The sequence below is a fragment of the Amborella trichopoda genome, chromosome 3 (assembly GCF_054954075.1).
Source record: "Amborella trichopoda isolate Santa Cruz 75 chromosome 3, AtrichopodaSantaCruz75HAP2 v2.0, whole genome shotgun sequence".
Classification (NCBI taxonomy): domain Eukaryota; kingdom Viridiplantae; phylum Streptophyta; class Magnoliopsida; order Amborellales; family Amborellaceae; genus Amborella; species Amborella trichopoda.
The window spans coordinates 3,383,212-3,407,153 of record NC_142338.1 but is presented as its reverse complement, the minus strand read 5'-3'; the positions used below and the strand labels follow the sequence as shown (position 1 = coordinate 3,407,153).

At 35.0% G+C, this 23,942-nt stretch overlaps 1 protein-coding gene and 1 pseudogene across 2 annotated transcripts; one reads left to right on the top strand and one right to left on the bottom strand.

The window, feature by feature from the left end:
• Positions 1–24: 24 nt before the first annotated feature.
• LOC18439807 (pentatricopeptide repeat-containing protein At1g11290, chloroplastic-like) lies at positions 25–1,806 on the top strand (annotated as a pseudogene). Its single transcript, XR_016052738.1, has 2 exons — positions 25–777; positions 810–1,806. The product of XR_016052738.1 is annotated as a pentatricopeptide repeat-containing protein At1g11290, chloroplastic-like (transcript).
• A 4,293-nt stretch (positions 1,807–6,099) lies between these two features.
• Positions 6,100–22,873, bottom strand: LOC18439806 (glucan endo-1,3-beta-glucosidase 8). Its single transcript, XM_088862590.1, has 9 exons — positions 21,960–22,873; positions 19,204–19,651; positions 16,955–17,629; positions 11,047–11,339; positions 8,896–8,995; positions 8,699–8,779; positions 8,129–8,233; positions 7,458–7,652; positions 6,100–6,400 (listed from the first exon to the last, which is right to left on the bottom strand). The coding sequence occupies exons 1-9, from the start codon at positions 22,304–22,306 to the stop codon at positions 6,293–6,295; spliced, it is 2,352 nt and encodes a 783-aa protein (XP_088718716.1). The 5' UTR covers positions 22,307–22,873; the 3' UTR covers positions 6,100–6,292.
• Between the last annotated feature and the right edge of the window lie 1,069 nt (positions 22,874–23,942).

The following is a 23,942-nucleotide window of genomic DNA, read 5'->3' as shown; positions in this document are numbered from 1 at the left end:
CTGGCCATGACATGAATGACCAGATCAGTTTGAGATGAAACCTCTATGTATCCAGAGGACCAACAAGTTATCATCCCTCTATTCAAAGTCCTGCACAATTATCTCGCCTCTCTGTTAAGGTCCTGCACCAAAGCAAAAGCTCAACAGCAAGGTAAGCAAATACATGCCCAGCTAATCACATCAGGAGCCTCCTCCATAGACAAAGCTTGACAGTCTAAACTTGTGGGTTTATATGCCATCACTGGAAACCTCCATTACACTAAGTTGGTAGTCAGTCAAATGGAAAATCCAACTGTGTTTTCATGGAATTGGGTGATCGTGGCCTGTGCATGGTTTATTGTGAACTTGCTCTTGAAATCTTCTCACTTATGTAGAAAACAGAGGTTTTTCCGAACCAATTAACCTTCCCCCGTGTCCTCAAAACGTGCATTGGCATATTGGATATTCAGAAAGGCAAAGAAATTCATGGTTACATACTTTGAACTGGATTTTACCCCATTATTTCGATAGCAAATTCTCTGATCGATATGTATGGTAAATGCAACGAATTAGAGCTGGCAAGCAGGGTGTTTGATCAAATACATGAAAGAGATGTGGCCTCTTGGACCACAATAATTTGTGGGTTCCCTCAGAGTAATCAGCTTTGTCGAGCCTCACACCTTTTCAAGCAAATGAAAGAAACTGGTTTGGACCCAAATGATTTCACTTTAATGCTATGGTCACTAGTCACCGCCAAAATGGGAGCTTTTCGAAAGTGTTATAGATCATTCACAGCTTGAGAGCGAAGCAGGGGAGAGAAATAAGCTGGGTTAAGAGAAGAGGTAAGGAGGGCCAAGGTCCCGCCCTGGTTTTGTGGAATGCCATTATCTCAGCTCTCACTCAAAATGGCCGAGAAGGTGAACCTCTCAATCTCTTTTGAGAAATGATAGTTAGTGGGCCAGAACCCAATGCCATCACTATAGCCAATGTGCTTCCGGCTTGTGGGCTCGGTTTGTCTTCACATGAAGTAAAAGAAATTCATAACTGGGTCTGCAAAAGAGGCCTTTTGGATGTTGTTTTTTGTGAGGACCTCCCTCATCGATGTTTACTCAAAGTTAGGGTCTGTACGAGAAGCTAGGCTAGTTTTCGATCAAATTCGCAACAAGAAAACCATGGCCTTTAACACAATGATTGATTGTTATGGGAAGTATGATCTTCTTGATTTCTCTCTTTTCATTTTCGAGTTGATGATATAGAAAGGTTTGAGGCCAAATCATCTGACATTTACTTGCCTCCTCTCTGGTTGCAGCCATGGAGGTTTGGTAGAGAGAGGGCGGGAATTGTTCGATTCAATGAGAGAAAGACTATGGACTAGAGCCCAAAGGGGAGAGCATTATGCATGCATGGACAATCTTTTGGCAAGGGCACGGCATCTCTCAGAGGCTTATGAGCTTGCAAGGGATATGCCAAGTGAGATTGTGAATGAGTCAGTTATAGGGACTCTTTTCGGTGGGTGTAAAATTCATCCAAACATGGATTTGGCTGAGAAATTCAGGGAGAAAGTAGTATATGAAATCTGGAAGCTATGTTCTATTGTCGAATATATATATGGAGCTGCTGAAAAATGGGAAGGGGTTGAGGATGTGAGGAAGGTGATGAGCGAGATAGGGGTTCATAAAAGGCCTGGTTGTAGCTGGATTTAGAGGTGGGTAGCTATGGATGTTGGAATCCGTGGTTTCCCAATGTGGGTTCATTGATGCAAAAGGTGAGGACTACTTGTTATGCTCATGGTTTAAAGGTAAAGTATGTTTTAGAGCTTTAGTTTTATACAGCCTCACTTTTCATGAGACTCTGCAAATTGATCATCGACCTCGATAATTATGAATATGAAAAAAAATTATTTCAAATACTAAAAATTGTGTATCTTGTAGCACGTTTAAATTAGTGTGGAAAAACTCGAGCAGTCCAACACCGACTCGTTCGAGCATCCCAAAGTTGGCTGGTCTGACTCGGCTGTCTTAAAAAAAAATTAAAAAAATTAAAATTAAAAAAATTATTTGTAATATAACTTTTTTTTTTATGTTTTCTGTCATTTCGGCAATGATTGGAAAGTGTTTTGGCTATGAATATTTCTTTTTGGATTATTTCTAAAATACCTCGGGTCACGAATTGAAATCCATTATTTTACTATTTTTTGAACTTCATTTAGATACGTTTTGTTTAGTTTTATTTTAAACGTATTTTTTTTATTTTTGGAGATTGCTTTTGTATTTAGTTTTTTAGCACTTTTTGGCTTGGCCTTACTTTGCCCAACTTAGGCTGTGTAACTCGAATTCGAAGTTCACCACGTTTTGGATCATACATTTAGGTGTTCTTGAATTTGCGAATTTTGACTATTTTGGAGCTTTTCATATCATCATTATCATCGTCAAAACCCTTTTTTTAATTAATTGGGGTTGATTATACAAATCTTAAGCCGTCGTTCTCTTCTATTAAGGGTCATATCTTCAATAAAACCATAAGTCTTAATATCTTTTCTCACTATTTTCAACCATGTCTTTTTAAAGATAATTTTTGCCCTTTTGGAACCTTCCATTTGAATTGGCTCGTACCTCTTAATAGGTATTGTATTGGGTTTGAGTTATACATAACCAGTCCACCTAAGTCAATTTTTTCTCAGCTTATCGTTTATTGATGTCATGCCTAAATTCTTCTAAAAGCATTTATTTTGAATTTGATCACTTTTTGTCTCGCCTACTAGAGGTGCATTTCCTATCAATATTTTGGGGTGGGGCTTTATCAAACTATCGTAAATCCATAATCATAAGAAAACTACTCTCATTTCAATTTTCAGTGGACATTGTCTACGAGGCCAGCGATCACGCTGTTGGTTTCATTTGAGCCAAAAGATTTTCTGCTCCCTTGGGAGCCTACTGTGCGTTTACTCCCCCAAGCAAAACTCAAGTTTGGGACCCAATTACAAACCAAGGAACCAATCTCAAAGGAAAAAAAATAAAAGAATTTAATCACTCTCTCCAAGTGCCTCAAAAGAAAAAAAAAAAAAAAACTTTTGACTTGGGAGTTGTTGTAAAGTATGCTCCTGAGGGAGCGTGCTACATATTCACTTTGTTTAAAATGTTATGAAATTCAGCTGAGATACAATTTGGAATGTCACCTCCTCTCAAAGTTCGAGCATGTATCTCAACTAAAATTTCGCTGGACACCAAATTTGTGTAATAAAAAGAACTTAATTTTCACCAAAGGGGTATAAGTTTTTCTCAGAATTGTGGATTCATTTCTTTTCAAATTGGAACTCACAATATGCACCTCATTCCTTTTCCAGTGGTGCATGATTTTCTCATGCCATTTGTGTTCAAATACAGGCAAAAGATAGATGATCCTTCAAGTGAGGCCTCACCACCATTTCTTATTTCCATTTTGAGGATTCCATTTTTTCTCTCATTTTAAGGGATATACTGTATTTTTTCAGGAAAAGGCTACGAATGCAGGGGGGGTTTAATTTTATCTGAAACTTTCAGACAGTTTGCCTTCGAAGAGATCGAGAGATGTACTTTTTTGTTTTAGAATTGTACACAAGGTGAATCAAAGATTATGTTAAACCTTTTGCGATATTTACATATAAAAATTTTTTATATTTAAAAATGGTCGCATATATTCCATGTTTTACAATCCATTTCTTTTCTTTAGAACAAAAAGTGTAGTTTAATTTTATTTTTTTCTACAGATGATATTTCTGCACATGAAATTCAGCTGAAATATGGTATATCCATACTTTTTCATCATTATACACTAAATATTTTAAAAAATATTAAAATAAATAAAACTACCAAACTGCACCTATTCTATTTAGAGGTAGTTTGCTAATTTTTTGTTTTAATTTATTTTTTAAATATTTTGTCAGATTATAATGGTAAGAAGCATGTTACATGTACTACCAATTTTGAGCTCAATTTACTATATATAAAAAAAGAGATAAAATTAAAGTATGCTTTATGTTCTCAAAAAAGGGCTTGATTGTAAAATAAAGAATATATAAAACTACTTTTAAATATAAATATTAAATATAATTTATCTGTAAATTTCCCAGTTTTCAGATCCCTCAGTAAGTTTTTGGGGACTGCACTATCTATAGCTACTTAGCCGAGCTAGAAATAAAACCTTACTCTTTTTCTTTTTCTCTTTTGATGATTCAGGTGTACAATATATATTCAAGCACATTAGCTGTAGGGAAGTTTATCAAATTGTATCTAAGAGATGACCTATTTGATATTTTACCAAAAACATTTTAAATTAATTGAATGCCATTTAAATATACATATCATAAGTTGGAATGGCTGAAAATGAATAAAATATAAAATCGTTAGTAAGTTCAAGTGTATATTGATAAATTTTCTTTTTTCATTTGAGCTATAGATTCATCATCGTAGTCAAACGATATGCTCCAGCCAGAATATATAATCTGTTGTCAAAAAATTTAATAAGACCACCATTCATGAATACATTTAAGTTACATTCAGAAATCAAAACATAGCACCAATCAAGTATAGTTACAAGAACGTCAAATCCGGTGTAATTACAAAAGAAACAAGTCATGAAGAAATCCTCAAATATAGATCATTCCCTCAGATCAATTACAGTGACAAGAACCTATTCCTTAATGAGAATCATGTTGTAGCCGTTTTTTCACCGAGGGCAAACCTTGTGCCATTTATAGAGGGCTGAGTATTTTTTAGGGAAGTTTACCAATAAGAAATGGATAATTTAATACTTTCTATATATAATCATTTATTTTATAAATACTCAAACCATTTATTGGGCCGTGAAGCTATATAAATTTATCTGCTACATTGAAATTCACAACCAAATATCTGCTACATTGAAATTCACAACCAAATATCTATCCAACCATTGCATAAATTCCCCGACAAAGTGGTTTGCTTGAGGAGAATCTTTTCTATGATCACACCCGAAGCATATCATGCATGACCAGGCTCTATAAGATCCATTAGAATAAAAGCATGACATGATTCAGATTATGTTTTATCTATTTCACTAACCTATAATATAAAAAGGCATTCATTTCCCCTTCATTGATCCTCAATCTATGATACTATCAGAGTAAAACAATAGATCTTAAGGAAGAACATAGGTAAGACTTTATTAGTAACAAATAAATCCTTGTAAGAAAAGAAGATTAAAGATATTGTGGATTTATTTAGATACGGTGATTTCTATCCATAGTTCTAAAAACAGAGCTAGACCAAAGGCATGTTAAGATGATAAAATCTAACAATAATTTAGCCCGACCTATACTAATAAAATGGGATTATTAAAAGTCAATAACCAATTTGTTGGGCTTCAAATAGAACTATGAGAAATCTGAATACTTATCGCTTCAAAAAGAGAGGCTAATAAAATGAACTTTCTTATAACTGAACAAAATGTTAAATAGTTCTATGGGTGTTTTGATAAGTTTCCCAAATATTAATTGCCCATCTAAGTCAATATCCTCGCAAAAAACACCTTTATAATCATCTTATGACCTCTTGAAATCCATCTCCTGCTTTGACTATGAAATTTGAAGCTTCACAAATAACCGCATCTAAAATATTTTAATATATATATATATATATATATATATATATATATATATGAATTGCAAGTCCAAATAAGATATAAGTTGGACCATTTTTAGTACTTAAAAATCAAATTTTCTTTTCAACTCCGAGATCCTCATGACTTCAAGGAGGAGCTTACCACACTGTAGGTTTTCCAAGACCAAGTGCGGCCTTACCAAGCTGTGGCTTTACGAAAGTTTTTATTCCAATAACGAAAGCCCCCACTCTTGCTACTCACAATTCTGGCCTTGGCTTGCCAAGAACCCGAGTAAAGAAATTTCTCATGGAAACTATGCCATATTTTTGCATACCCAAATACAGATTCCCAACTCTAGTCATGAAACACAGGAAAATTGCATATAGTACTGATTACACATCGATGAAAATCTACAAATAAGTCACAAAAGATCAGCTAATTTGAGTCCTAGAAATGAAGCCAAGAAAACACCCACAAAACCCACACAATGTAGAGATCAATAACTTCCAAAAAAAAAAACAACCACAATTCATTCAAACCATTACCAGTCAATGTCTTCTCACGACACCAACACAATCATCCTCTTTTCCATTTTTAAACAATGATCAAATCATGTTATCTACTTCGCGTAGAACAACAGTGTGAAACTCAAAACACCAAATAAGTACAAAAATCATCTATTTCTAACGATGGGCTCTCACATGATGGTGCACCTGCTCCTCTCTTCTGCAGGTGCTGGTGCTGGTGCAGTGTATCTACCTGATTCTGATGGGTTGTATGTGAATTCTGATGTGTCCAGTCCATACTGTACACAGCAATCAGGTTAAGAGACGGGATATTATAAATTGAAGAATATGCAGTGAGACCATTTATGTTTGGTAAAGCAAGGTCACAAGCATCTCGAGCTGTCTTACGTGAAATAGAGGGGCTGAAGGTGTACCGTTCACTGCAGCTGGGGTTGGGACCATTTACTGCACTGAAAGTCTGATAAAATATTCCATTTGCCTTTGGGCAAAGTAATCACATCCATTTGACATCCAACAACTTGGGGTGTTTGTGACATTTGTAACCGTAACAGTCTCATTCTATACAATCCCTAATAAAATTTTCTTATGCTACTACTAAATGACAATAAAAACACTCAGCTTTTTTTTTGTGACCCTAAAAAAATCAGTAGATGCTGAAAACACACTAGTCAGAATAACAACTCACCCTACAGTGCTCATAAAATAATATTCCTTCACAAGGGAACTCATCTGCAAACTCGCTTTGAAGTGGAATCCAAAGGCAAAAAAGAACTAACCAACACTCGTCTATGCAAATTATTTACTAATATATCCTGAATTCAAAGGGTTCTATTTAAGAACACAAAACCCATGCACCCACCCCTTATCATGATCAAAATTTTACGCTAAAAAGAAAGATATCGGAGCTCTTGGCCATCTGAGAAAAATATTTGGGGCGAGTGTAGTCAGCAAAAAATAAAAAGAATGGTCCATCACCTATTAGCATACCCACAAAGGGTTACCATGTGTGAAATTCGGAGGTTACTGAATTCTTAAAAGTAATAGCATGTTTTTAATAAACAAAACCAATGAAAACACAATATTATTTGGACCAACAAAAAGTGAGAAGGTATATAAAGAGCAATCAAAGGGAGCATTCAAAGGGAGCATTCAAAGGGAGCAATCAAAGGGAGCAATTCAAAGGGAGCATTCACTGTTCCTGATCACGGTTAGTGGAAATTAACTGTAGTGAGGAAGTGGATGCCCCAAGAAGTAACATATATACCAAAACCATTGAATTATGGTATACTCCTCATAAAGGGAAACACACACACACAGTCCAAGTTTTGAGTTTACCTTCTCTTTCATTCGGGTACTCCAAGCATCAGGTCTATTCTGCCTCTGGTCAGCAATATTTACAGGTATTCCGGTGGCTGGAGCACCTGCTCGAGAAATAAGGGGCTGGCGAGGTGCTATATACTCATCATCACTATCATATTCTGGTGGCATATTTGCTGCCCTAACTGCCAGAGCTAGTAAAAAAACCAAAGCCTGTGGACCAATAGAAACGACTCTCAATCAACAAGTTGAAACAAATTGATACACCACCATTAGGGAAAGAACAGTGTAGCCCAGTGACAATGAAAAAAACATAGGAATCTAACACAAAATGAATTCACAGGAATCTAACACAAAATGATGCCCCATGGTTTGCCCTCCTCTCTCTCCATCATGGTCCATTTCATTATGCAACAATGACTCTAACGGACTAACTCTATTGAACTAAGACCACTGGGTTATGGTATGATACCCCTTATTATAAAATGACAATCACTTTCTAAATTAATGGTTCAGATCAAGGGCCACACTTTCTCAAATATCAACTGTCTGTCCATACAAATCAAAATATGAATAATCTATTGAATTTATCACTTATGCTGTGTCAAGTGGAGGAGCACATAGGGATCAGCAACGGTTTTTGTTTACGATTGAAGAAAAAAATTTTATGGATTGTCTAGTAGTGGTACCTCCAAGATAACAGCTCCAAGAGCAACCCATTTGGCTATTTTCCAGTTCTCCTTCAAGAAATTGTATATCATATTGAAATCACCAGTTTTATCGTTGGGTATCTCCTGTCAAAGAAAGAGACTCATTAATAATGGAAATATTTCTTCTTTTCTTCTGCATTGAAAAATAGATATCTGGCATAACAAGATTTAAAAAAAAAAAAAAGACTCATTAATAATGGAAATATTTCTTCTTTTCTTCTGCATTGAAAAATAGATATCTGGCATAACAAGATTTTTAAAAAAAAAAAAAACCTACAGAGAAGAAAGAAACTATTCAGTGATTTTCCCAAGATATTGTAGCTTTTGGATTTTCCATTTGGAAGTCCGAAAAGTAATTCCTTCTTTTCCAAGGCAGATGATAATAAGGTAACGACAAAAAATCAAGTCCTTGTTCTTTGGAATGGTGAACCATCAAACCTTATATTCCCTTTCTTCCCTTTTACTTTTATTTACAGGGGAGAGAGAGAGAGAGAGAGAGTCAATTTTTGTTGAGAAGTCACATCAAGGAACTAGACGCAAAGAACTCACCTTTTCCCAGTTGTGATCAAAGAATATGAAAGCAGCAAGGCCTAGTTCAACCACGATCAACAACACCAACAATACAGAGTACTGATAGAACTTAAGGAAAATAATTTACTCATCCTGACAAACAGAATTAAGAAAAGTGAAGTATATGAAAACAGAAAAATGGTTTTTATCATTTGATGAGCAGTACACGAGGATACACAAGATAGACAGCAAATATTCCTGGTTGCAGCTCCTATACACCCGATGCAAGATATAACAAAGAGAATAGCTCCTATTGCAATGAATAAGTAAATGAACCTGCAAGAAGATGCCATAACTTGCAATCCATAATAAATTATAGAGCTACTTGTTATTTAACAGGAAATCAAGAGTTCCAATTTGCAAACCATTGAAGAAGAAAGACATGGAATGACACTCAAAATGAAGAAAGATATGGGAAATTGGTTTAGCACGACAACCCAAGACGGTCATCTCTGGTTGCTAAAAAAATAATATTAAAGAAGAATTGGTAGGGGCAGAAGCAAATTGGTAGAGGCAGAAGCAAACACAAAGAAGAATTGGTAGAGGCAGAAGCAAAATTCACATGTTAAGCCTTTTAGCCTAAACAAAAGAGACTTATTAACACAAACTTCTTTTTATTGGTTATCACCTACAAATTATCAAGGCTGACAGTCACCAAATCATTATCTGCAAGCTGTTTCATGAACCTTCTCCTAGGATCTCATTGTCCTGACTGAATGTAGTATATAACATTAATAACCCACTAACGGACCACAATACCATTGGAGGAAAGGATAGGAAGATTTTGCATCAATATGTTTAAAGCAGACAACCATCATGTAGTATCAACAAAAACATATCATATCAAGCTAGAGTACATTAAGTACAACTTAATGGAAGAGTAAACTAAGCTAGAATCAAAATTGTAATGAACCTCAGACTAAAAACACTTGGCATTGAGATATGGAGTACCACAGAGACTGAATTTGACTTCTTCCCATAACCCATGTGAATCTCTGTTTTTTAAGCTTGTGCCCGTCTTAATCCGTATACTCAAAGATACATATGGGATGTCCTAAAGGTGATTCTATGACTAGCACCGAGATAACCATTGTTCCTCAAGCTAATCACTTTTGTTAAAAAATGGGGTTCTCAAAGATCGATTTCTTCAGTACAATTCACATGAATACTTGCCTCTCAATCTAATCACTTGGTCCATTAGGAGGAGAAACCTAAGTGCTCATCAAATAGGACTGTACATCTCTTACACAATGACAGGGAATGATGCTGGGAGATGGAACTAGAGGAACATTCCAAGTTGCCAATCAAACAGAAACCATTATTATGCCGGGGAATGAGAATCATTTTTGAAGAAATAACCCTTTTTGGTGACGTATCTAACTTAGGAAAATAACTCATTTTAGTGACTTGACCTAGATAACTGATATCACTTGTTTGCCGAAACGACCCACATTACAGATGAATCTGAATATTTTTTGTTTATATTTTTCTTTTTATTGACATGCAACGAACTCCTAATCAAGACAACTTAAAAAAACTATATCAGCTACCTCGAATGGAATCCCACATGATTTCCATAAGATAAATGGCAACACTAACTTTACTCATAAACATATTTACGTACCCTAATAGGAACTAGAATATTCCAGAACATGATTAGGAAATTATTCTAGAGCCCATGACGAGCATGCAACCTATAGCAAACAAAAATTAAAAGAAAAGAAGAAATCCTGAAATTAAGCATAGCACCATCCCCCAATACACAAAACTCCGAAGCAAATGCATGGAAGTTGAAATACATACGTGATTCCCAATGTACCCATTAAAACTGTGAGACGATTGACAAGCACTTCAATGAAAAAACTTCAGAGTTACATGAATAATTTTCTGACTATATATACAGAAATATTTATTTACAGAAAAACTCTAAACTTTATGTTCCTTTGGTATGAAGAGAGCATACAGAACATCAAATAAGAACCAAATGTAAAGATCTAAAAGCCAACTTCTTTTCAAAACTAACATTCAAATTCAGCAAACAATCTTCTTACCAGGAAAAAATATCTAAGACATAATTAGAACAAAAAAGGCTCTTCTGTTATTCTAACAAACCCAACATAGAAATGTATCAGATGATCAGCTTGCCAGGAATAAATGTCTAAAACACAGTTAGAACCAAAACAACTCCTTTTCAACAAACCCAACATTGAGATTTAGTGAATTAATCTGTTTCCGAGGAATGAATTTCCAAATGCACAATTACAATACAGAAAAAACTCAATTTTTTCACAAACCCAACTCTGAGATTCAATGAATTACCGTCTTACCATGGTGTAGGAAGCTTGTCCCAAAAATTAGCTGACAAATACCCTGCATATATAAAGGGCCTAACCAATCTGAATTGCTCTGGTTCTGAACCATCCGAAATAGGAAAATCTGTATGACCGGAAGTAGATTTTTTCCATATGATCAGAAGGTAAACCCCATAACCCACCATGGCCAACCCAACAAGAGTTAGAAGAAAGTTCAGAAGCTTCAAAAGGCACTCGAAGAAGCCTTTGCAAGCCATTGTTTCTAGAGAGATAGATGGTAGAGAAGCTAATCCAAAACACAAAAAACCCTATAAACTCGATGTGGGGGTTGTAAAACCTGTGGGTTTTGGCAGCAGGAATCCTAAAGAGGGAGAGAAAGAGAGAGAGAGAGAGAGAGAGAGAGAGGGCTTAAGAAAACAATGGAAGAAGGTCTTTACAGGTGTAAAGAGCCAACATCTGGGCCAACATCTGGGTCGCATGCTATTCGTGATCGATTTTAAATAGCCTTACAGGATTTTTAAGTTTCTAAAATGCCCTTGTTTCTCACCTGAAGTACAAACCTCTTGCTTTTTCATTGAAAAACTCTGCATAAGGTTTCAACTTTATACTATAGAAAAGAAAATGAGGCACACCTCAAAAACTCAATTTTCAATTAATCTTATCGACTTTAAAATATATAGATGTGAAAAAAATTATATATATTGTGAATCCGAAAAATTATACATCTTGTAATGTATCATCTAATTGTCATTTTTTAAGATTACGCTTGATTTGTACTATTTTGAAGCTTTAAATCTCATAATTATAAATGAAAGTAGATTTGAGGACCACCATAAAGATTTTCGGTACTTGGACGGCATCTTTTAACGTAAATTCGAGGTATACATTACTTCGATTGTTTAAGGCACCAACCTTAAACCATACCCTTTTCACATAATGTGCCATTTGGTGAACTTTGGGCCAAACTGTACCTATAGATTTCAAGCGGGATCGGTGAACTAGTTTCGAGCGGGCTCGACAATTTTTAAAATAATGCATTAGAGTGAGATTTATTATTAAGATTGTATAATGCATTAGAGTGAGATGTATTATTGAGATTGTAAAATGCATTAGAGTGAGATTTATTGAGATTATATATTATGGGACTATTTATCTATAGTACAAAGAGGTCACAGTCAATCATAGCCATCTGATGTTAAATTCAACAGCTTGGGAGAAAAACTTTAGTATTTAATATTGATTGTCTGGATGAAAGGAAATAAAACTGCAGACGCTTTAACTTTTGTGCAAATTTATTTTTATGTATTATTGATGGTCTCGATGAGATGATACCTGTTTGCAAGTATTTTGAAAAAAAAATTATCAAATGTACTATAACAATTTATTCATGTGTAACTATTTCAACTCATGATCACATGCCTTTATATTAAAAAATAGAGACAAAATGTTAAATATTTTGTTATAAATGAAAAGTTAATAGTTCAACTCTTATAACATGTAGATAAATTTTATTGCAGGTTATATTATGGTGCTCACATTATAGAGTACTTTATTATTGTACTCAACAAATTCTGGATACTTCTATGCGCATATTTTGTACATGGAGCATTTTTTAAAATAAATGTATTTTTATAAGGGTTGTGACATCATCCATATGGGTGTGATGTCACCTACATGAAACACACTTGTGGCATTTAATGTTCCATATGGGTGATGTCACACCACTTGTAATGACAAAAAATATATTTATTAAACAAAACTTCATGTACAAAACACGGGTATACAAATGTCCAAATTTTATTGAGTATAATGTTAAATTACTCTATAGTGTGAGCAACATAACATATTTTGTTGAAATGGAACAAGTTAGTATCTTTTAGGAATTGGGCTTGGGATTAAGTGGTTAGCAATTGAGTTTAAAAGTGCTGCATATCAAATTCAATTCCTACTACTTGACTTACTCAAAAAAAAAAAAATTTATTTTTCCTAAGTTGCTCATGTTTCCTTACAATCTTGGGCAGTGATTTCATGAAACGGCTGTATCATACTATGATGCAACCACACTTAAAAAAAAACCATGTTTTTTTAGTATTTGTATGACCCAAAATTTTGCACACACGCTCTCTTTATCTCAATAATCAATTCCAAAAAAAAAATTAAGTTTAATTTGAATCCTATGGTCAAAATGAGTCCCTTCCAACAACGAATCTAGACCATCCATTTGGTGAATATCAAAATCTTAGTCTTTACAAACTCAAAATCATTTTTTCCGTTTTGAACATTATTCATCTAACGATGGTAAAGTTATCTAAAAAAATAGGAAAATAAAAAATCATTCTAAGACCTAGATATAAGCTTCTTATCAAAGTAAATAACCTATGTTAATTGGGCTAAAAAAAAAAATTTTTTTTTTTTTTTTTAAATTGTTCATTCGAATGAAAAAATATATATTTTAAAATTTGAATAAAAAAAATAACCCTAACATAAATTTTAAAAATTATTGCATTATATTACTATGTAACCGTTGCATAAAATTATTTCCTGCAATCGCCACCGCTTTGCCCATGGCACTTTCGTAATTTCCCACTAACATAAGAGTACTTTGCATGGCAATGGATGTAGTGGACTTCTAAGAAGGAGGAGGACATTTTTGGAGAATATGCCCTTTATCTGTTGAAGGTGGGGAACAATAAATAGTATGCAGGCCCACAAGATGTCTTTAAAGTAGGAAAGCGCCAACACTTCCATTCAATGCCGATTCCTCGGCGATTATTTGAACGATCAAATTCAAAGAGAAATTTTCAGGTTTGAAGCATTCATTGCCGAGCGAGGAGACGAAGGGCGCGAAAAGAGTTGCATCTCAATAGCCCAATGTTGCCGCTGGGGAGTCTTATTCCGTTTGGTGTGTAAAAGGAGGGGGAGATTTCGGACTATTGTTTTTAATTTAATATAAATAAATTAAATATTTTTATATAAAAATAATAAAAAAATTAAAAATAAAAAAAGTAAAAAAATACTTTTATATATATATATATATATAGAAAGATGCTACGGTACGTCGATTCGTGTACCGTTACAGTATACGTCGAATGGCTTTGATCGAATCTGAGCCGATCTGATGATCACGGATGTCCTGAAATGTTTCATTTTTTACTTTATTTTTTCTACCAATCGGAATAATCTGAAATTTGGAGCCTGTGTTCATAAAAAATAGGTGAATCAATGAAAAATATCAAAAAAATATTTTACATGGAATACATTTACCAAAATACCGTCAAAAAGTTTCAAGGGTATTTTGGTTAATAAATTTTTTACGAATTATTTTTTTATATTTTTATTAGGTGTACATCACTAAGATGTACACACGCTCGAAATTTCAAATCATTCTGATTTGTAGAAAAAAATTCAAATTCAAACACTCTCGAACAACCGTGACTGTCAAATCAGCCAAGATTCGATCTAGCCGTTGGGCATTTACTGTAGCGGTACGCACATGGGCGTACAAAAACTTTTTCCATATATATATATTTATTTATTTATTTATTTATCCGAATCTGACTAAAGCAGCAATACCAGGCTTCACTTCACTTCGTTCAAGGCCTAAAATCCAAAAGCTTCAACGACTTCAGCCGAAGCGAGGCGAATTTGACAACATTGTAAAAACCATATCAAAAAAATATTGTTTTGATGTTGAAAAATCCTCTAGTTCACAAATCGAGTATTGGTAGGAAGCATAAAAAAGATTTTATGTTCTAAAACTCGTGTCTTATTTACGCATTATCTAGACTGTTTATTTTTTAAAAAAATATTATTTATAGATCTGCTCGATCTATTCCATTTTTAAAGTTTTAAATTTTATAATTAGGAGTGGAAGTAAACTTTTAAGCCAAGTAAATGTTTCTGATACGAGAAGTGCATATTTTATATTGCATTTTTGGCTGGATTTTTGAGGTTATGCCTTACATAAACCGCACCCATAATGTAAATGATTGTATCATTAAAATGAATTTTGCTAACCAACCTATTACGATATATAAATCTCGAGAAATTTAACATATTATTTATAAGAGTATGAATTTAATACCTTATCCGTATCTTTTGATTTAACTTCAAAATACTGATAGGAAAACACAAGATTTCAAGTTAAAATAGCTGCAAAAATATTCATCTCTTATAATTATTTTAATAAATTTCCCAATAAAAATATAAATTAACAGAAAAGAGGGTGAAAAGGGGTCTCTTTTTGCATGAAATAGTCATTGTAAAACGGCCTCATATCATTGTGAGAAGATGATCGTGCTAGCGTTCAGATGAGGTTACCAACAAATTATTTTAAAGAAAATATCACCTAAATCCTAAAATCATCTTTCAAAGTAACTACAGTAGAACCATTTACTTACATTTTAAGTTTCATTACATTCAGATACCTCCTAAAAATTATTTTAAAAAATATCTTAACTGCACATTCCTCACATTTCGGGTCCCTCCAGGTGACTTCTAGTAATATGGCTGCAGTAAAGTAGGCCCCTCCTAGTGACAAAGACAACCCATTGAGAGTTTTTTTTTTTTTGGAAAAAGTTTATATAGAGCTGAAGCTCTAAACAATTAAATTAGAGCTTAAGAGGCTGTTTTGATGCTCAAATATCCTCAAATTAATCATCTCAACATCAAGATGCATGGACATGAGAAAAAAATGGATTTCAAGTTTTGAAAATAGTATATTTTGCAATGTATTTTAGCACTGTAAATATTTAAGATTTTCAAGTTTTCATAAATATGTCAATCTACACTATTTTTTAAGCTTTAAATTTTATAAAAAAATATGAAAATATATTTTAAGGCTATCACAAAGATTTTCAGTATTGAAACCATATTTTTAGACACTATTTGACGTTAGGCTCTAATTTGATTGTTTAGAGCCTAAGCTCTGCACAAACTACACTCTTTTTTTTGGTGGCTAACCTAAGCACGGTCATCCTGATGCAAAATAACTAGGGTTTGGGCCACAAAATGTGGATCAAGGCCAGGCCCCTTTGGCCTAGTTTGGGTTCGGAATGCTTATCCTGTTGTTAGCCATATTCCCAGGCAATTTGGGATTCTTTGAATAAACTTTTTGAGAAAGTACCTAAATGTAAGGAAACTTAAGAACAAATATTTACGTAGTTAGGGAATTTTGACCATTTGAATGATTTTGTAAGATATTGGACAATTGAATGACATTTTCCCATTATTTTGACCTCTAATTATGCTATGATTAGAGAAATAAATGCTATCGAGTAAGTAATTCTTGGTTTGAGTTATTGCTCTTTATTACTAACAGATAATTTAATATCTTGTTTTCTCTTATCTATTTCAGCTAACTTTCTCAAAATTGTTATTTTAGATATTGAGAACATCTTCATAGTTCTACGATAACGATCAAAGTAAGGCATAACTCAAAATCAAGATGGGCTTTTAATTTTATGAAATCCTGAAATCTATTTTTATTCTTAATTATGAAATTTAAAGTCCTATAATTGAAAATCTTGAAAATGAATAGCCCAAATAGTATGTTATAAGCTCTACTATTTTAAAACAAAATCTTTTTGATTTATTGCTTTATTAGATTGTATGCTATGAGATGATTTACTTTTATATATATATATATAAAAGGTGACAATTACACCTAGCAATTCAATGTCAAATTGGATGGCTTTAGAGGGTGTTGTGAAGTTCAAAAAAAAGGTTTTTGAACTTTGAACTTAATCAATAACATACTCAATTCCACTCAATTTGAAAGTTAAAAAGACAGATGGATTATAAACTCACAGGGCTAAAAACAAATGGTTTTTTTTTAAAAGACTAAAAAAAATTTTACAATTTTGCAATCATTAATATTTCAAATGATGAACAGCATTTACAGTTGCCAAAATTACACATCCTAGCATCTCACACTCACACTGCGGATCACAAACTCCACAATAAAAACCACCACCAAAACCACCGGCAGTACCCCGTCAACCCTTCTTCCCCGCACCCCTCCGTACGCTATAGTCACAGGGAACCGACACGTGTCATCACTTGGATTCACTCGTGTGACGACCCCAAGCCCCGCAAAATCACAGTCACCCTCGTTTTGCCCCATCCTCTGATAATACGCATTGAAACCGTACGATGCGTTCCCCATCCTCCCAAGATGATTACACGTGGACCCATATCCGAGGGCCGTACAGTCAGCCAGTCCACAAGCGAAGCTCACGGCCTCGGCCACACCCTCTAATTCGGATGCCTCCGGATCGAGAACGCACCACCTCCGATCCATGTACTCCACATGACTCGGTCCCACGAGAACTTTCAACTCGGGGCCGAGTTGGAGCTGGTACTTGGGCTTTCCATCGTACTCGAAGAGGCCCCAATGCCTCTCAAAGCTCCCAGGCGCAATGGATTTCGAGTCTTCGTCGATGAGGCTGAAGAGGAAGACCTCAATGGGCCCACTTCGAAGTGGGGTCCCCTCCTGGCCCGACACATGGCGGAGGAGGCCTTGGTTGAAGCGGTTCGCATATGCCACATTGGCACTCGGATCGCCGTCCGTTGGCCACCCCACCTCGCCGATAATTACCTGCACATGGGGTTTGATGAAATCCTATACGTCTCAAAATCTATATCTACTCCCTCAGTCGGACGACCTTAATTGGGAACCCATAGAGTCACTAAATAAAATAATAATTGAATTCATAACACTTGGATCTCATCCTTTAAGACAGACTCAACTTGGCCAAGGTACTCATCTATTGGCTCTCGAACGAGTCCGAGTAACTCTTTCGTATCCATCTCAAGTTAAAAAATTAAAAAAAAAACGATACTCAATTTGGCCAAGGTACTCATCTATCGGCTCTCGAACGTGTCCGAGTAACTCTTCCGTGCCCATCTCAAGTTAAAAAATTAAAAGAAAAACAAAACCAACAAGTTATTTACGTAACATAATTTCAAGTTTGAACGATTAAAACTCAATTAGCGCTCTAGAGGTTGAGAGATCGAATCCCACCATGGATGTCATTTTTGAGCGCCCTGTACTTAATGACCCAAAAACCCCTCAAAAAATAAGGTTTTTTTTCACCTCAAAAAAAAAAAAAAAAACCTTTATTTTTCAATAAAAACGAAGCTATTTACACGCTCTTTGTAATAAAACGGGCATACACTTAATATTCATATAAGCTTACACTATATTTGGCCTTGCGAGTCCTAGTAACTCCCGCCCGAGTCCGAGTTGGCTTGGGCGAGTCACAAAACATTGCTCCAAAAATTGGACGGTCTTTATTCGATCTTGAGACATTATTCTTTTCAAGTATATAGAGGGTGTAATTAGGAACTTTTTTCTCTTGGGATTAATTTAGATGCTGAAGAGGTTACATCTCCAAATTTGGAGTCCTAAACTTAATCCTAAATAGAGTTTTACCCAAAGGAGTAAATGGATAGTATACTCCCGTGGCAGTGCAAGAGCTTATGGCTAATCTTCAAGCCCTTTCTATAATACAATTTTGCTTGATTTGCAGTGGTGGTGTACCAATCTGGGTCAAAGAAGTCTACCGGTCTGATTTTCAGCCCACTTAATACCACACAACGTTTTGACCCTCTTCTTCTTTTGCTCTTTTTTTTTTTTTGCGGTTTCTATAAGGTTGTAATCTTAAACAATCCAATTAAAACACAACTCCAAATTTTATCATAGCTTATAATGTTGGTGTAAAAAAATATTAGTATTATCTTAAACTCTATTTTCATAACTAATTATAAAATTGTAAGCTCCAAAAATGGTTAAAGTCAAATATATGAAAACCTTGAAAATAGACGGTTTAAATAATGTGTTGCAAGATGCATTATTTTTTAGTCTCAAAATCTTTTTTTCATATTCGTACATTTCGATGTCCAGATGATCAACTATAGGGGTTTTTCATAATTAAAACAACATTTTCAAATTGATTTTTTATATTTTTTTAAACTTCTTTAATGTTTTCTTACGTCTTCTCAAATCCCCATCTTATAAACCCCATTCATTTTTATTTTTATTTAATTTTTAATTTTTTAAATCACCAATTCCGACCGATTCAAACCTGACACAAATCATAGTTCTGAGACTTCAGAGGGTAAATTTCTCTATAAAAATGAAAGTGGTGTAATAGTAATTTCTCTGCGTACCTTGATATCCGGGTACCCGGCCTTCCTCAGGGCCCACAAGAGGGTGTCAAGATTGGCGTCAAAAACGTTGGTATAAGCGGTGTCACCGTCGAAAATAGGCGTCGAGTTGCCGTCAAAGAACGCAAAATCCACCGGAAAATGACGGTCAGATTGCAAGCTGAGGAAGGGGTAAATGTTGACGGTGAAAGGGGCGTCATTTTCCGATAAGGTTTGCAAGATTCCGATGACAGCATTTCTGACATCCGGACGGAAGTCTCCGGAAGAGGGGAATGGGTCAGATCCCGGCGAGAAGTAGACGTCGGCGTTCAAGGGGACGGTGGCCTTGATGTGGTGGCCAAGGCCTGCGTCGTCGAGGGCTGATTGGATATTTTGGAGGGCAGGGAGGGTGAAATCGGCGAAGGTGCCGTTGTAGGTCTCGAGGAAGGGCTCGTTACCCACTGCGACATACCTAGAGAGAGTGAGAGAGCTTTAGAGGATTCTGGGCAGCAAGTCAAGTGAAGTGAAGAGTGCGGCCGCGGATGGTCTAAAATCTCAACGTTTCAAAAATATATATATATAAAACACATCAAGTTCTCAAAATTATTGTGAATCAGATTGGTTTAATTGAAATTTAAAATATTTAAAAATATAAAAATTAATTTAAAAATATGAAATATATTATAAAAAAATTATCATTTTATTTGACAGGTTGAATAAGCTGAAACCAATCAAAACCAACCAACCAAATATTGATTTTGACTATTCATTTTTATTTTAGCCTAAACCAGCGAATATATCAATCAATAGTTCGACTAGTCATACCACCATTCGGTTTAGTACGGTGTAGAGAAGAGAGTGAAGATTTATAAAATAAAAAAATAAAAACTTTATGATGGCTCAACCAAAAGCAAGAGAAACCTTTAAAATTTATTTAGACATATCATTTTAGCGTTGAAAACTTTAGGATGGCTTCAAAATCTCTTTTTATCCGAGTTATGAAATTTTTAAAAAAGATCAAGCAGATCAAAAAACACTTAAAAACATTAGAAGTAGACGGTTTAGATAACTTGTTATAAAATGCATTATTTTTTAAATTTAAAATTCTTTTTTTCTTTATATCCATTCATCACAAGGTCGCGATGATCAATTAGAGGGTTCTCCTATGCCGAAACATTCTCCACTTTAGGATTTTTTATGTGCACCTTATTTCAACAAGATAAGGTTGCAACCTTATATAACTTTTTCCGTAAAAAAATTCAATCAAAAGTTACCAATCACCATAGAATTTTAAGAATGACATGTTTCAATTCAGCCTCTCCTCCCAAGTACCAAAGTTATGTTTAAGAAAAATCAAATGTTTGGCACGGACATTTGGGTTTGATGCTCTATATCAGTACGCTCTTGCAACATCAAAACAAAACCCTAATTCGAATTTTTTAGGATGTTAAATTTTGCGAAAGGAAACCTTGAAACACACTCTTTAGAAAGCAATGCACTAGGATTATAAAATAAGAATAAAATATAAAAATTCAAAGTACAAAAATTTCGATTACAAGAAATCATTTTTGGAAAGGAGATCTCATGACATTTAATCCTCATCGGTGCCTAAACTAAGCCTTAATTTGCAGATAACTAAGATAGACTTTACATAGCCCTATACCAACCTTATTGAAATAAATCATAAGTAAATAATACAAAAAAAGGAAATTAATCTAATGTTCAAAGTTCAAATTACCCACTTCATATTGTTCCCATGTAAATCCTGTAATTACTTGATTTGGCATAGGTGACTTCATTAGGTCATCACTATTAAGATGTAACTTTCAATAATAATAATTTTCACGTACAAAAATTCTTTAAGAGGTACCTAAATGATTTTTTTTAAATAATTAATTTATCAATAAATTTGCTCGTTTTAATCGCCACATGAATTCTTTAAAGGAAAACGTTTAGGCCTTTTATACTAAGAGACCACTTACCTTTGTTACGAGAAAGTTATAAATACCCCGAGCAATCCGATTTCAAATTAGGCACCTTGGATTATGTCATGGAGTTGGAGAAATTTTTTTGTCCAGACTTTGAACTAAGTCAGTGACACAGTCGCAACCACTTGATTTGAAATCTAACGGATAGGAATAATTGTGACTTCCTAATACTAAAAGTAGATAGTCGCTTTGTATACCTTTTATAAAGTTTATATAAAATTGCAACGTCATTTGTATAAGTAAAGATGCATCAATCTAAACCGTTCATCTTACTTGGACTACGCCAAATCTACATAAATATAAACGGCATAGAAAAATAAGGTTGCCACCTTATATAATCCCGCACCCTTCATCGAAATGGGTAGGGGTAGCAATGGTTCGAGTGAAGTCGGGTCCAAGTGGACCCAGAACCAGACCCAAAAATATAATGTGAGACTCAGGATCTAATCCAAAAATTAAAATATCTATGTATTTAATAATATTTAAATATATATCATAAATTAAGACCTAAAAAATATTTCAGGACCCAAATCGAATAATGTTTGGGTTTAAGATTTGGACCCAGACTCAATCCGCTAGGTTAAATTTTTGAATCCATACCTAGAGCCGGATCGGGTCTACCTCTTGGATCCCCGGTCCATTGCTGGGTCGACCATTTTGACATTATTTTCTCAATAAACAAACAAACAAATAAGAGATATATTTTTTTTCCATCAAATAAAATAAACAGGCACATGAAACTTGTAATTTTGAAGGGAAGGGAAGGGAAGGGAAGGGGGAAATTGTACTTGCTTGATATTAACTCCACCATGGTAGGCATATCTGGTGACGTTCTGGGCTACCCAATGATACGCGAGCTGTGCATCGGTGGTGATGGGTTGGAGCATGTAATTTGGGACGGCGAGCATGACCTCCAAGTGGGTCCCGAGGAGGGCTCTGAGGGCGGTGGGGTCCGCATCGAAGAGCTTCACTTTCTTGAAACCGCTGTTGAGTATCATCTGAACCACCATCTCAGGGGGCAGCTCGCGAGACGCCATTCTACCCCAGTTCACGCCCACACCGTACACGACTGGTGCATACACAACCGCCATGAGAAGGAGTGATGGGTACAGCTTTGCCAGGAGAGAAGATTCCGCCATGGACGGACCTCTGGTCTAGATAGAGAGAGACAAGCTTTGGCGGAGCTGTCGTTTGGACTTTAGAGAGAGAGAGAATCTTTGTCTCTGATTTCAAATGGGGCTCGGGGTTTCTTTCCAACCACAGGGAGAGAAGGCATTGGCTGTGTTTAAGAGGGCGTTAAATTTCTTTCCCCAGAGAGAAGAGAGTTGTTGAAATCGGTTTCTTTACCAATTACCACCAGAGAGAGAGAGAGAGAGAGAGAGAGGTTAAAATCTTTTTCTCTTAATTCAGGTGATAATTGGGTTTCTTTTTCACAAGACAAAAAGTGGTGAATCTTGAAAAATCTCCCTCTCTACGAGCAAATGGGAACTGGGTTGGAGAGAGAGAGATGCTGTCAAACCTGAGAATTGGGTTTTCTTGGCACCAGAGAGAAAGAGTGGGGCGTCTCTTGTTAAGGCGGAGCTACATGAGAGAGAGAGAGAGAGATAGAGAGAGAGGCGATAGGAGTGCGGTGCCCTTGGTTCTTTAAATAAGGGGCGCGGCGCAGAATCATAGTGTTGCTCCTCCTGCGTTGAGAATGGAGGGGCAAAGTCTCTCTCTCACTGCTCCTCTTATTTAAAGAAGGAATGGCTCAGTCCTATCGCCTCTCTCTCTCTCTCTCTTTCTCTGTGGCTAAGAGCAAATGCTTGCAGCACGAAAGTGTAAAAAATGGAGGCAGGGTGTGGGTTCCACAATATCTTGCATTAAAAAAAAGATATTCATGGGTTTTAGCAGCATAGAAAATAATTCTTAGGTTTTTCCTTCTTCCTTTCACCCCCTCCTACGTGGGTCGGCGCCTCATTTAAAGAAGGGCCTAAAAAAATACCCTCATCAAATTAAGGTATTTTACTAATTTCACTTCAATAGCAGTATTTGTCCATATGTCGATAACATTCTAAGGTATTTTAATAAAGAAAATTGTTTCATGCGGGGTAAACAGCGTTTCTACAGTACGCGGTCCAGAAATGTAAAACATCCATGGATGCAAATAGGACGGCCCAAATGTTTTCTCAACATAATTATTATTCTTAGTTTTTTTTTTTTTTCATTTTCGTGATGATCTCCATGTTAAAGACTATATACTCTATAAAAATTAAGATGAAATTATATTTAAAAAATATATTTATTGCCAAGCCCGCATTTTTACATATGCCGGCTTGGCCGCATAAAAAATCGGGTCCTTTTAATAAGGGTGTGGTTTGCATAAGGTTGCAACTTTAAATAATCCAATTAAAGCACATCTCTAAATTTTATCCTAAATATAATTTTGGTGTAAAAAATTCTTAAGATGGCATGATAATCCATTTTATAAAATTTAAACTCTAAAAATGGTTCAAATCAAGTAGATCAATAAACACATAGAAAATCTTAAAATGGACAGTCTAAATAATGTGTTGCAAGATACACTATATATCGAACTCAAAATGTTTTTTTCTTTCAATACTCATATTATATATCAATCTCAAGATGATCAATTAGAGGGTTTTCCAACACCAAAACAACCTTTTTACAATGGATTTTTGAGGTGCACCTTAAATCTACATTTTAAGATTGCAACCTTATTTATTAATATTTGTCAAAAAAAAAAAGAAAATGATTTCAACCTTATATAAACTT

Bases quoted from the DNA above. Each gene is read 5' to 3' on its own strand.
- LOC18439806 (XM_088862590.1), bottom strand. From the start codon at position 22,306: ATGGCGGAATCTTCTCTCCTGGCAAAGCTGTACCCATCACTCCTTCTC. The intron at 8,996-11,046 runs GTAAGACGGTAA...ATCTTCTTGCAG, and splicing joins GACAAGCTTCCTACACCATG to GTTCATTTACTTATTCATTG. The intron at 8,780-8,895 runs GTATCCTCGTGT...AAGTTCTATCAG, and splicing joins ATATTTGCTGTCTATCTTGT to TACTCTGTATTGTTGGTGTT.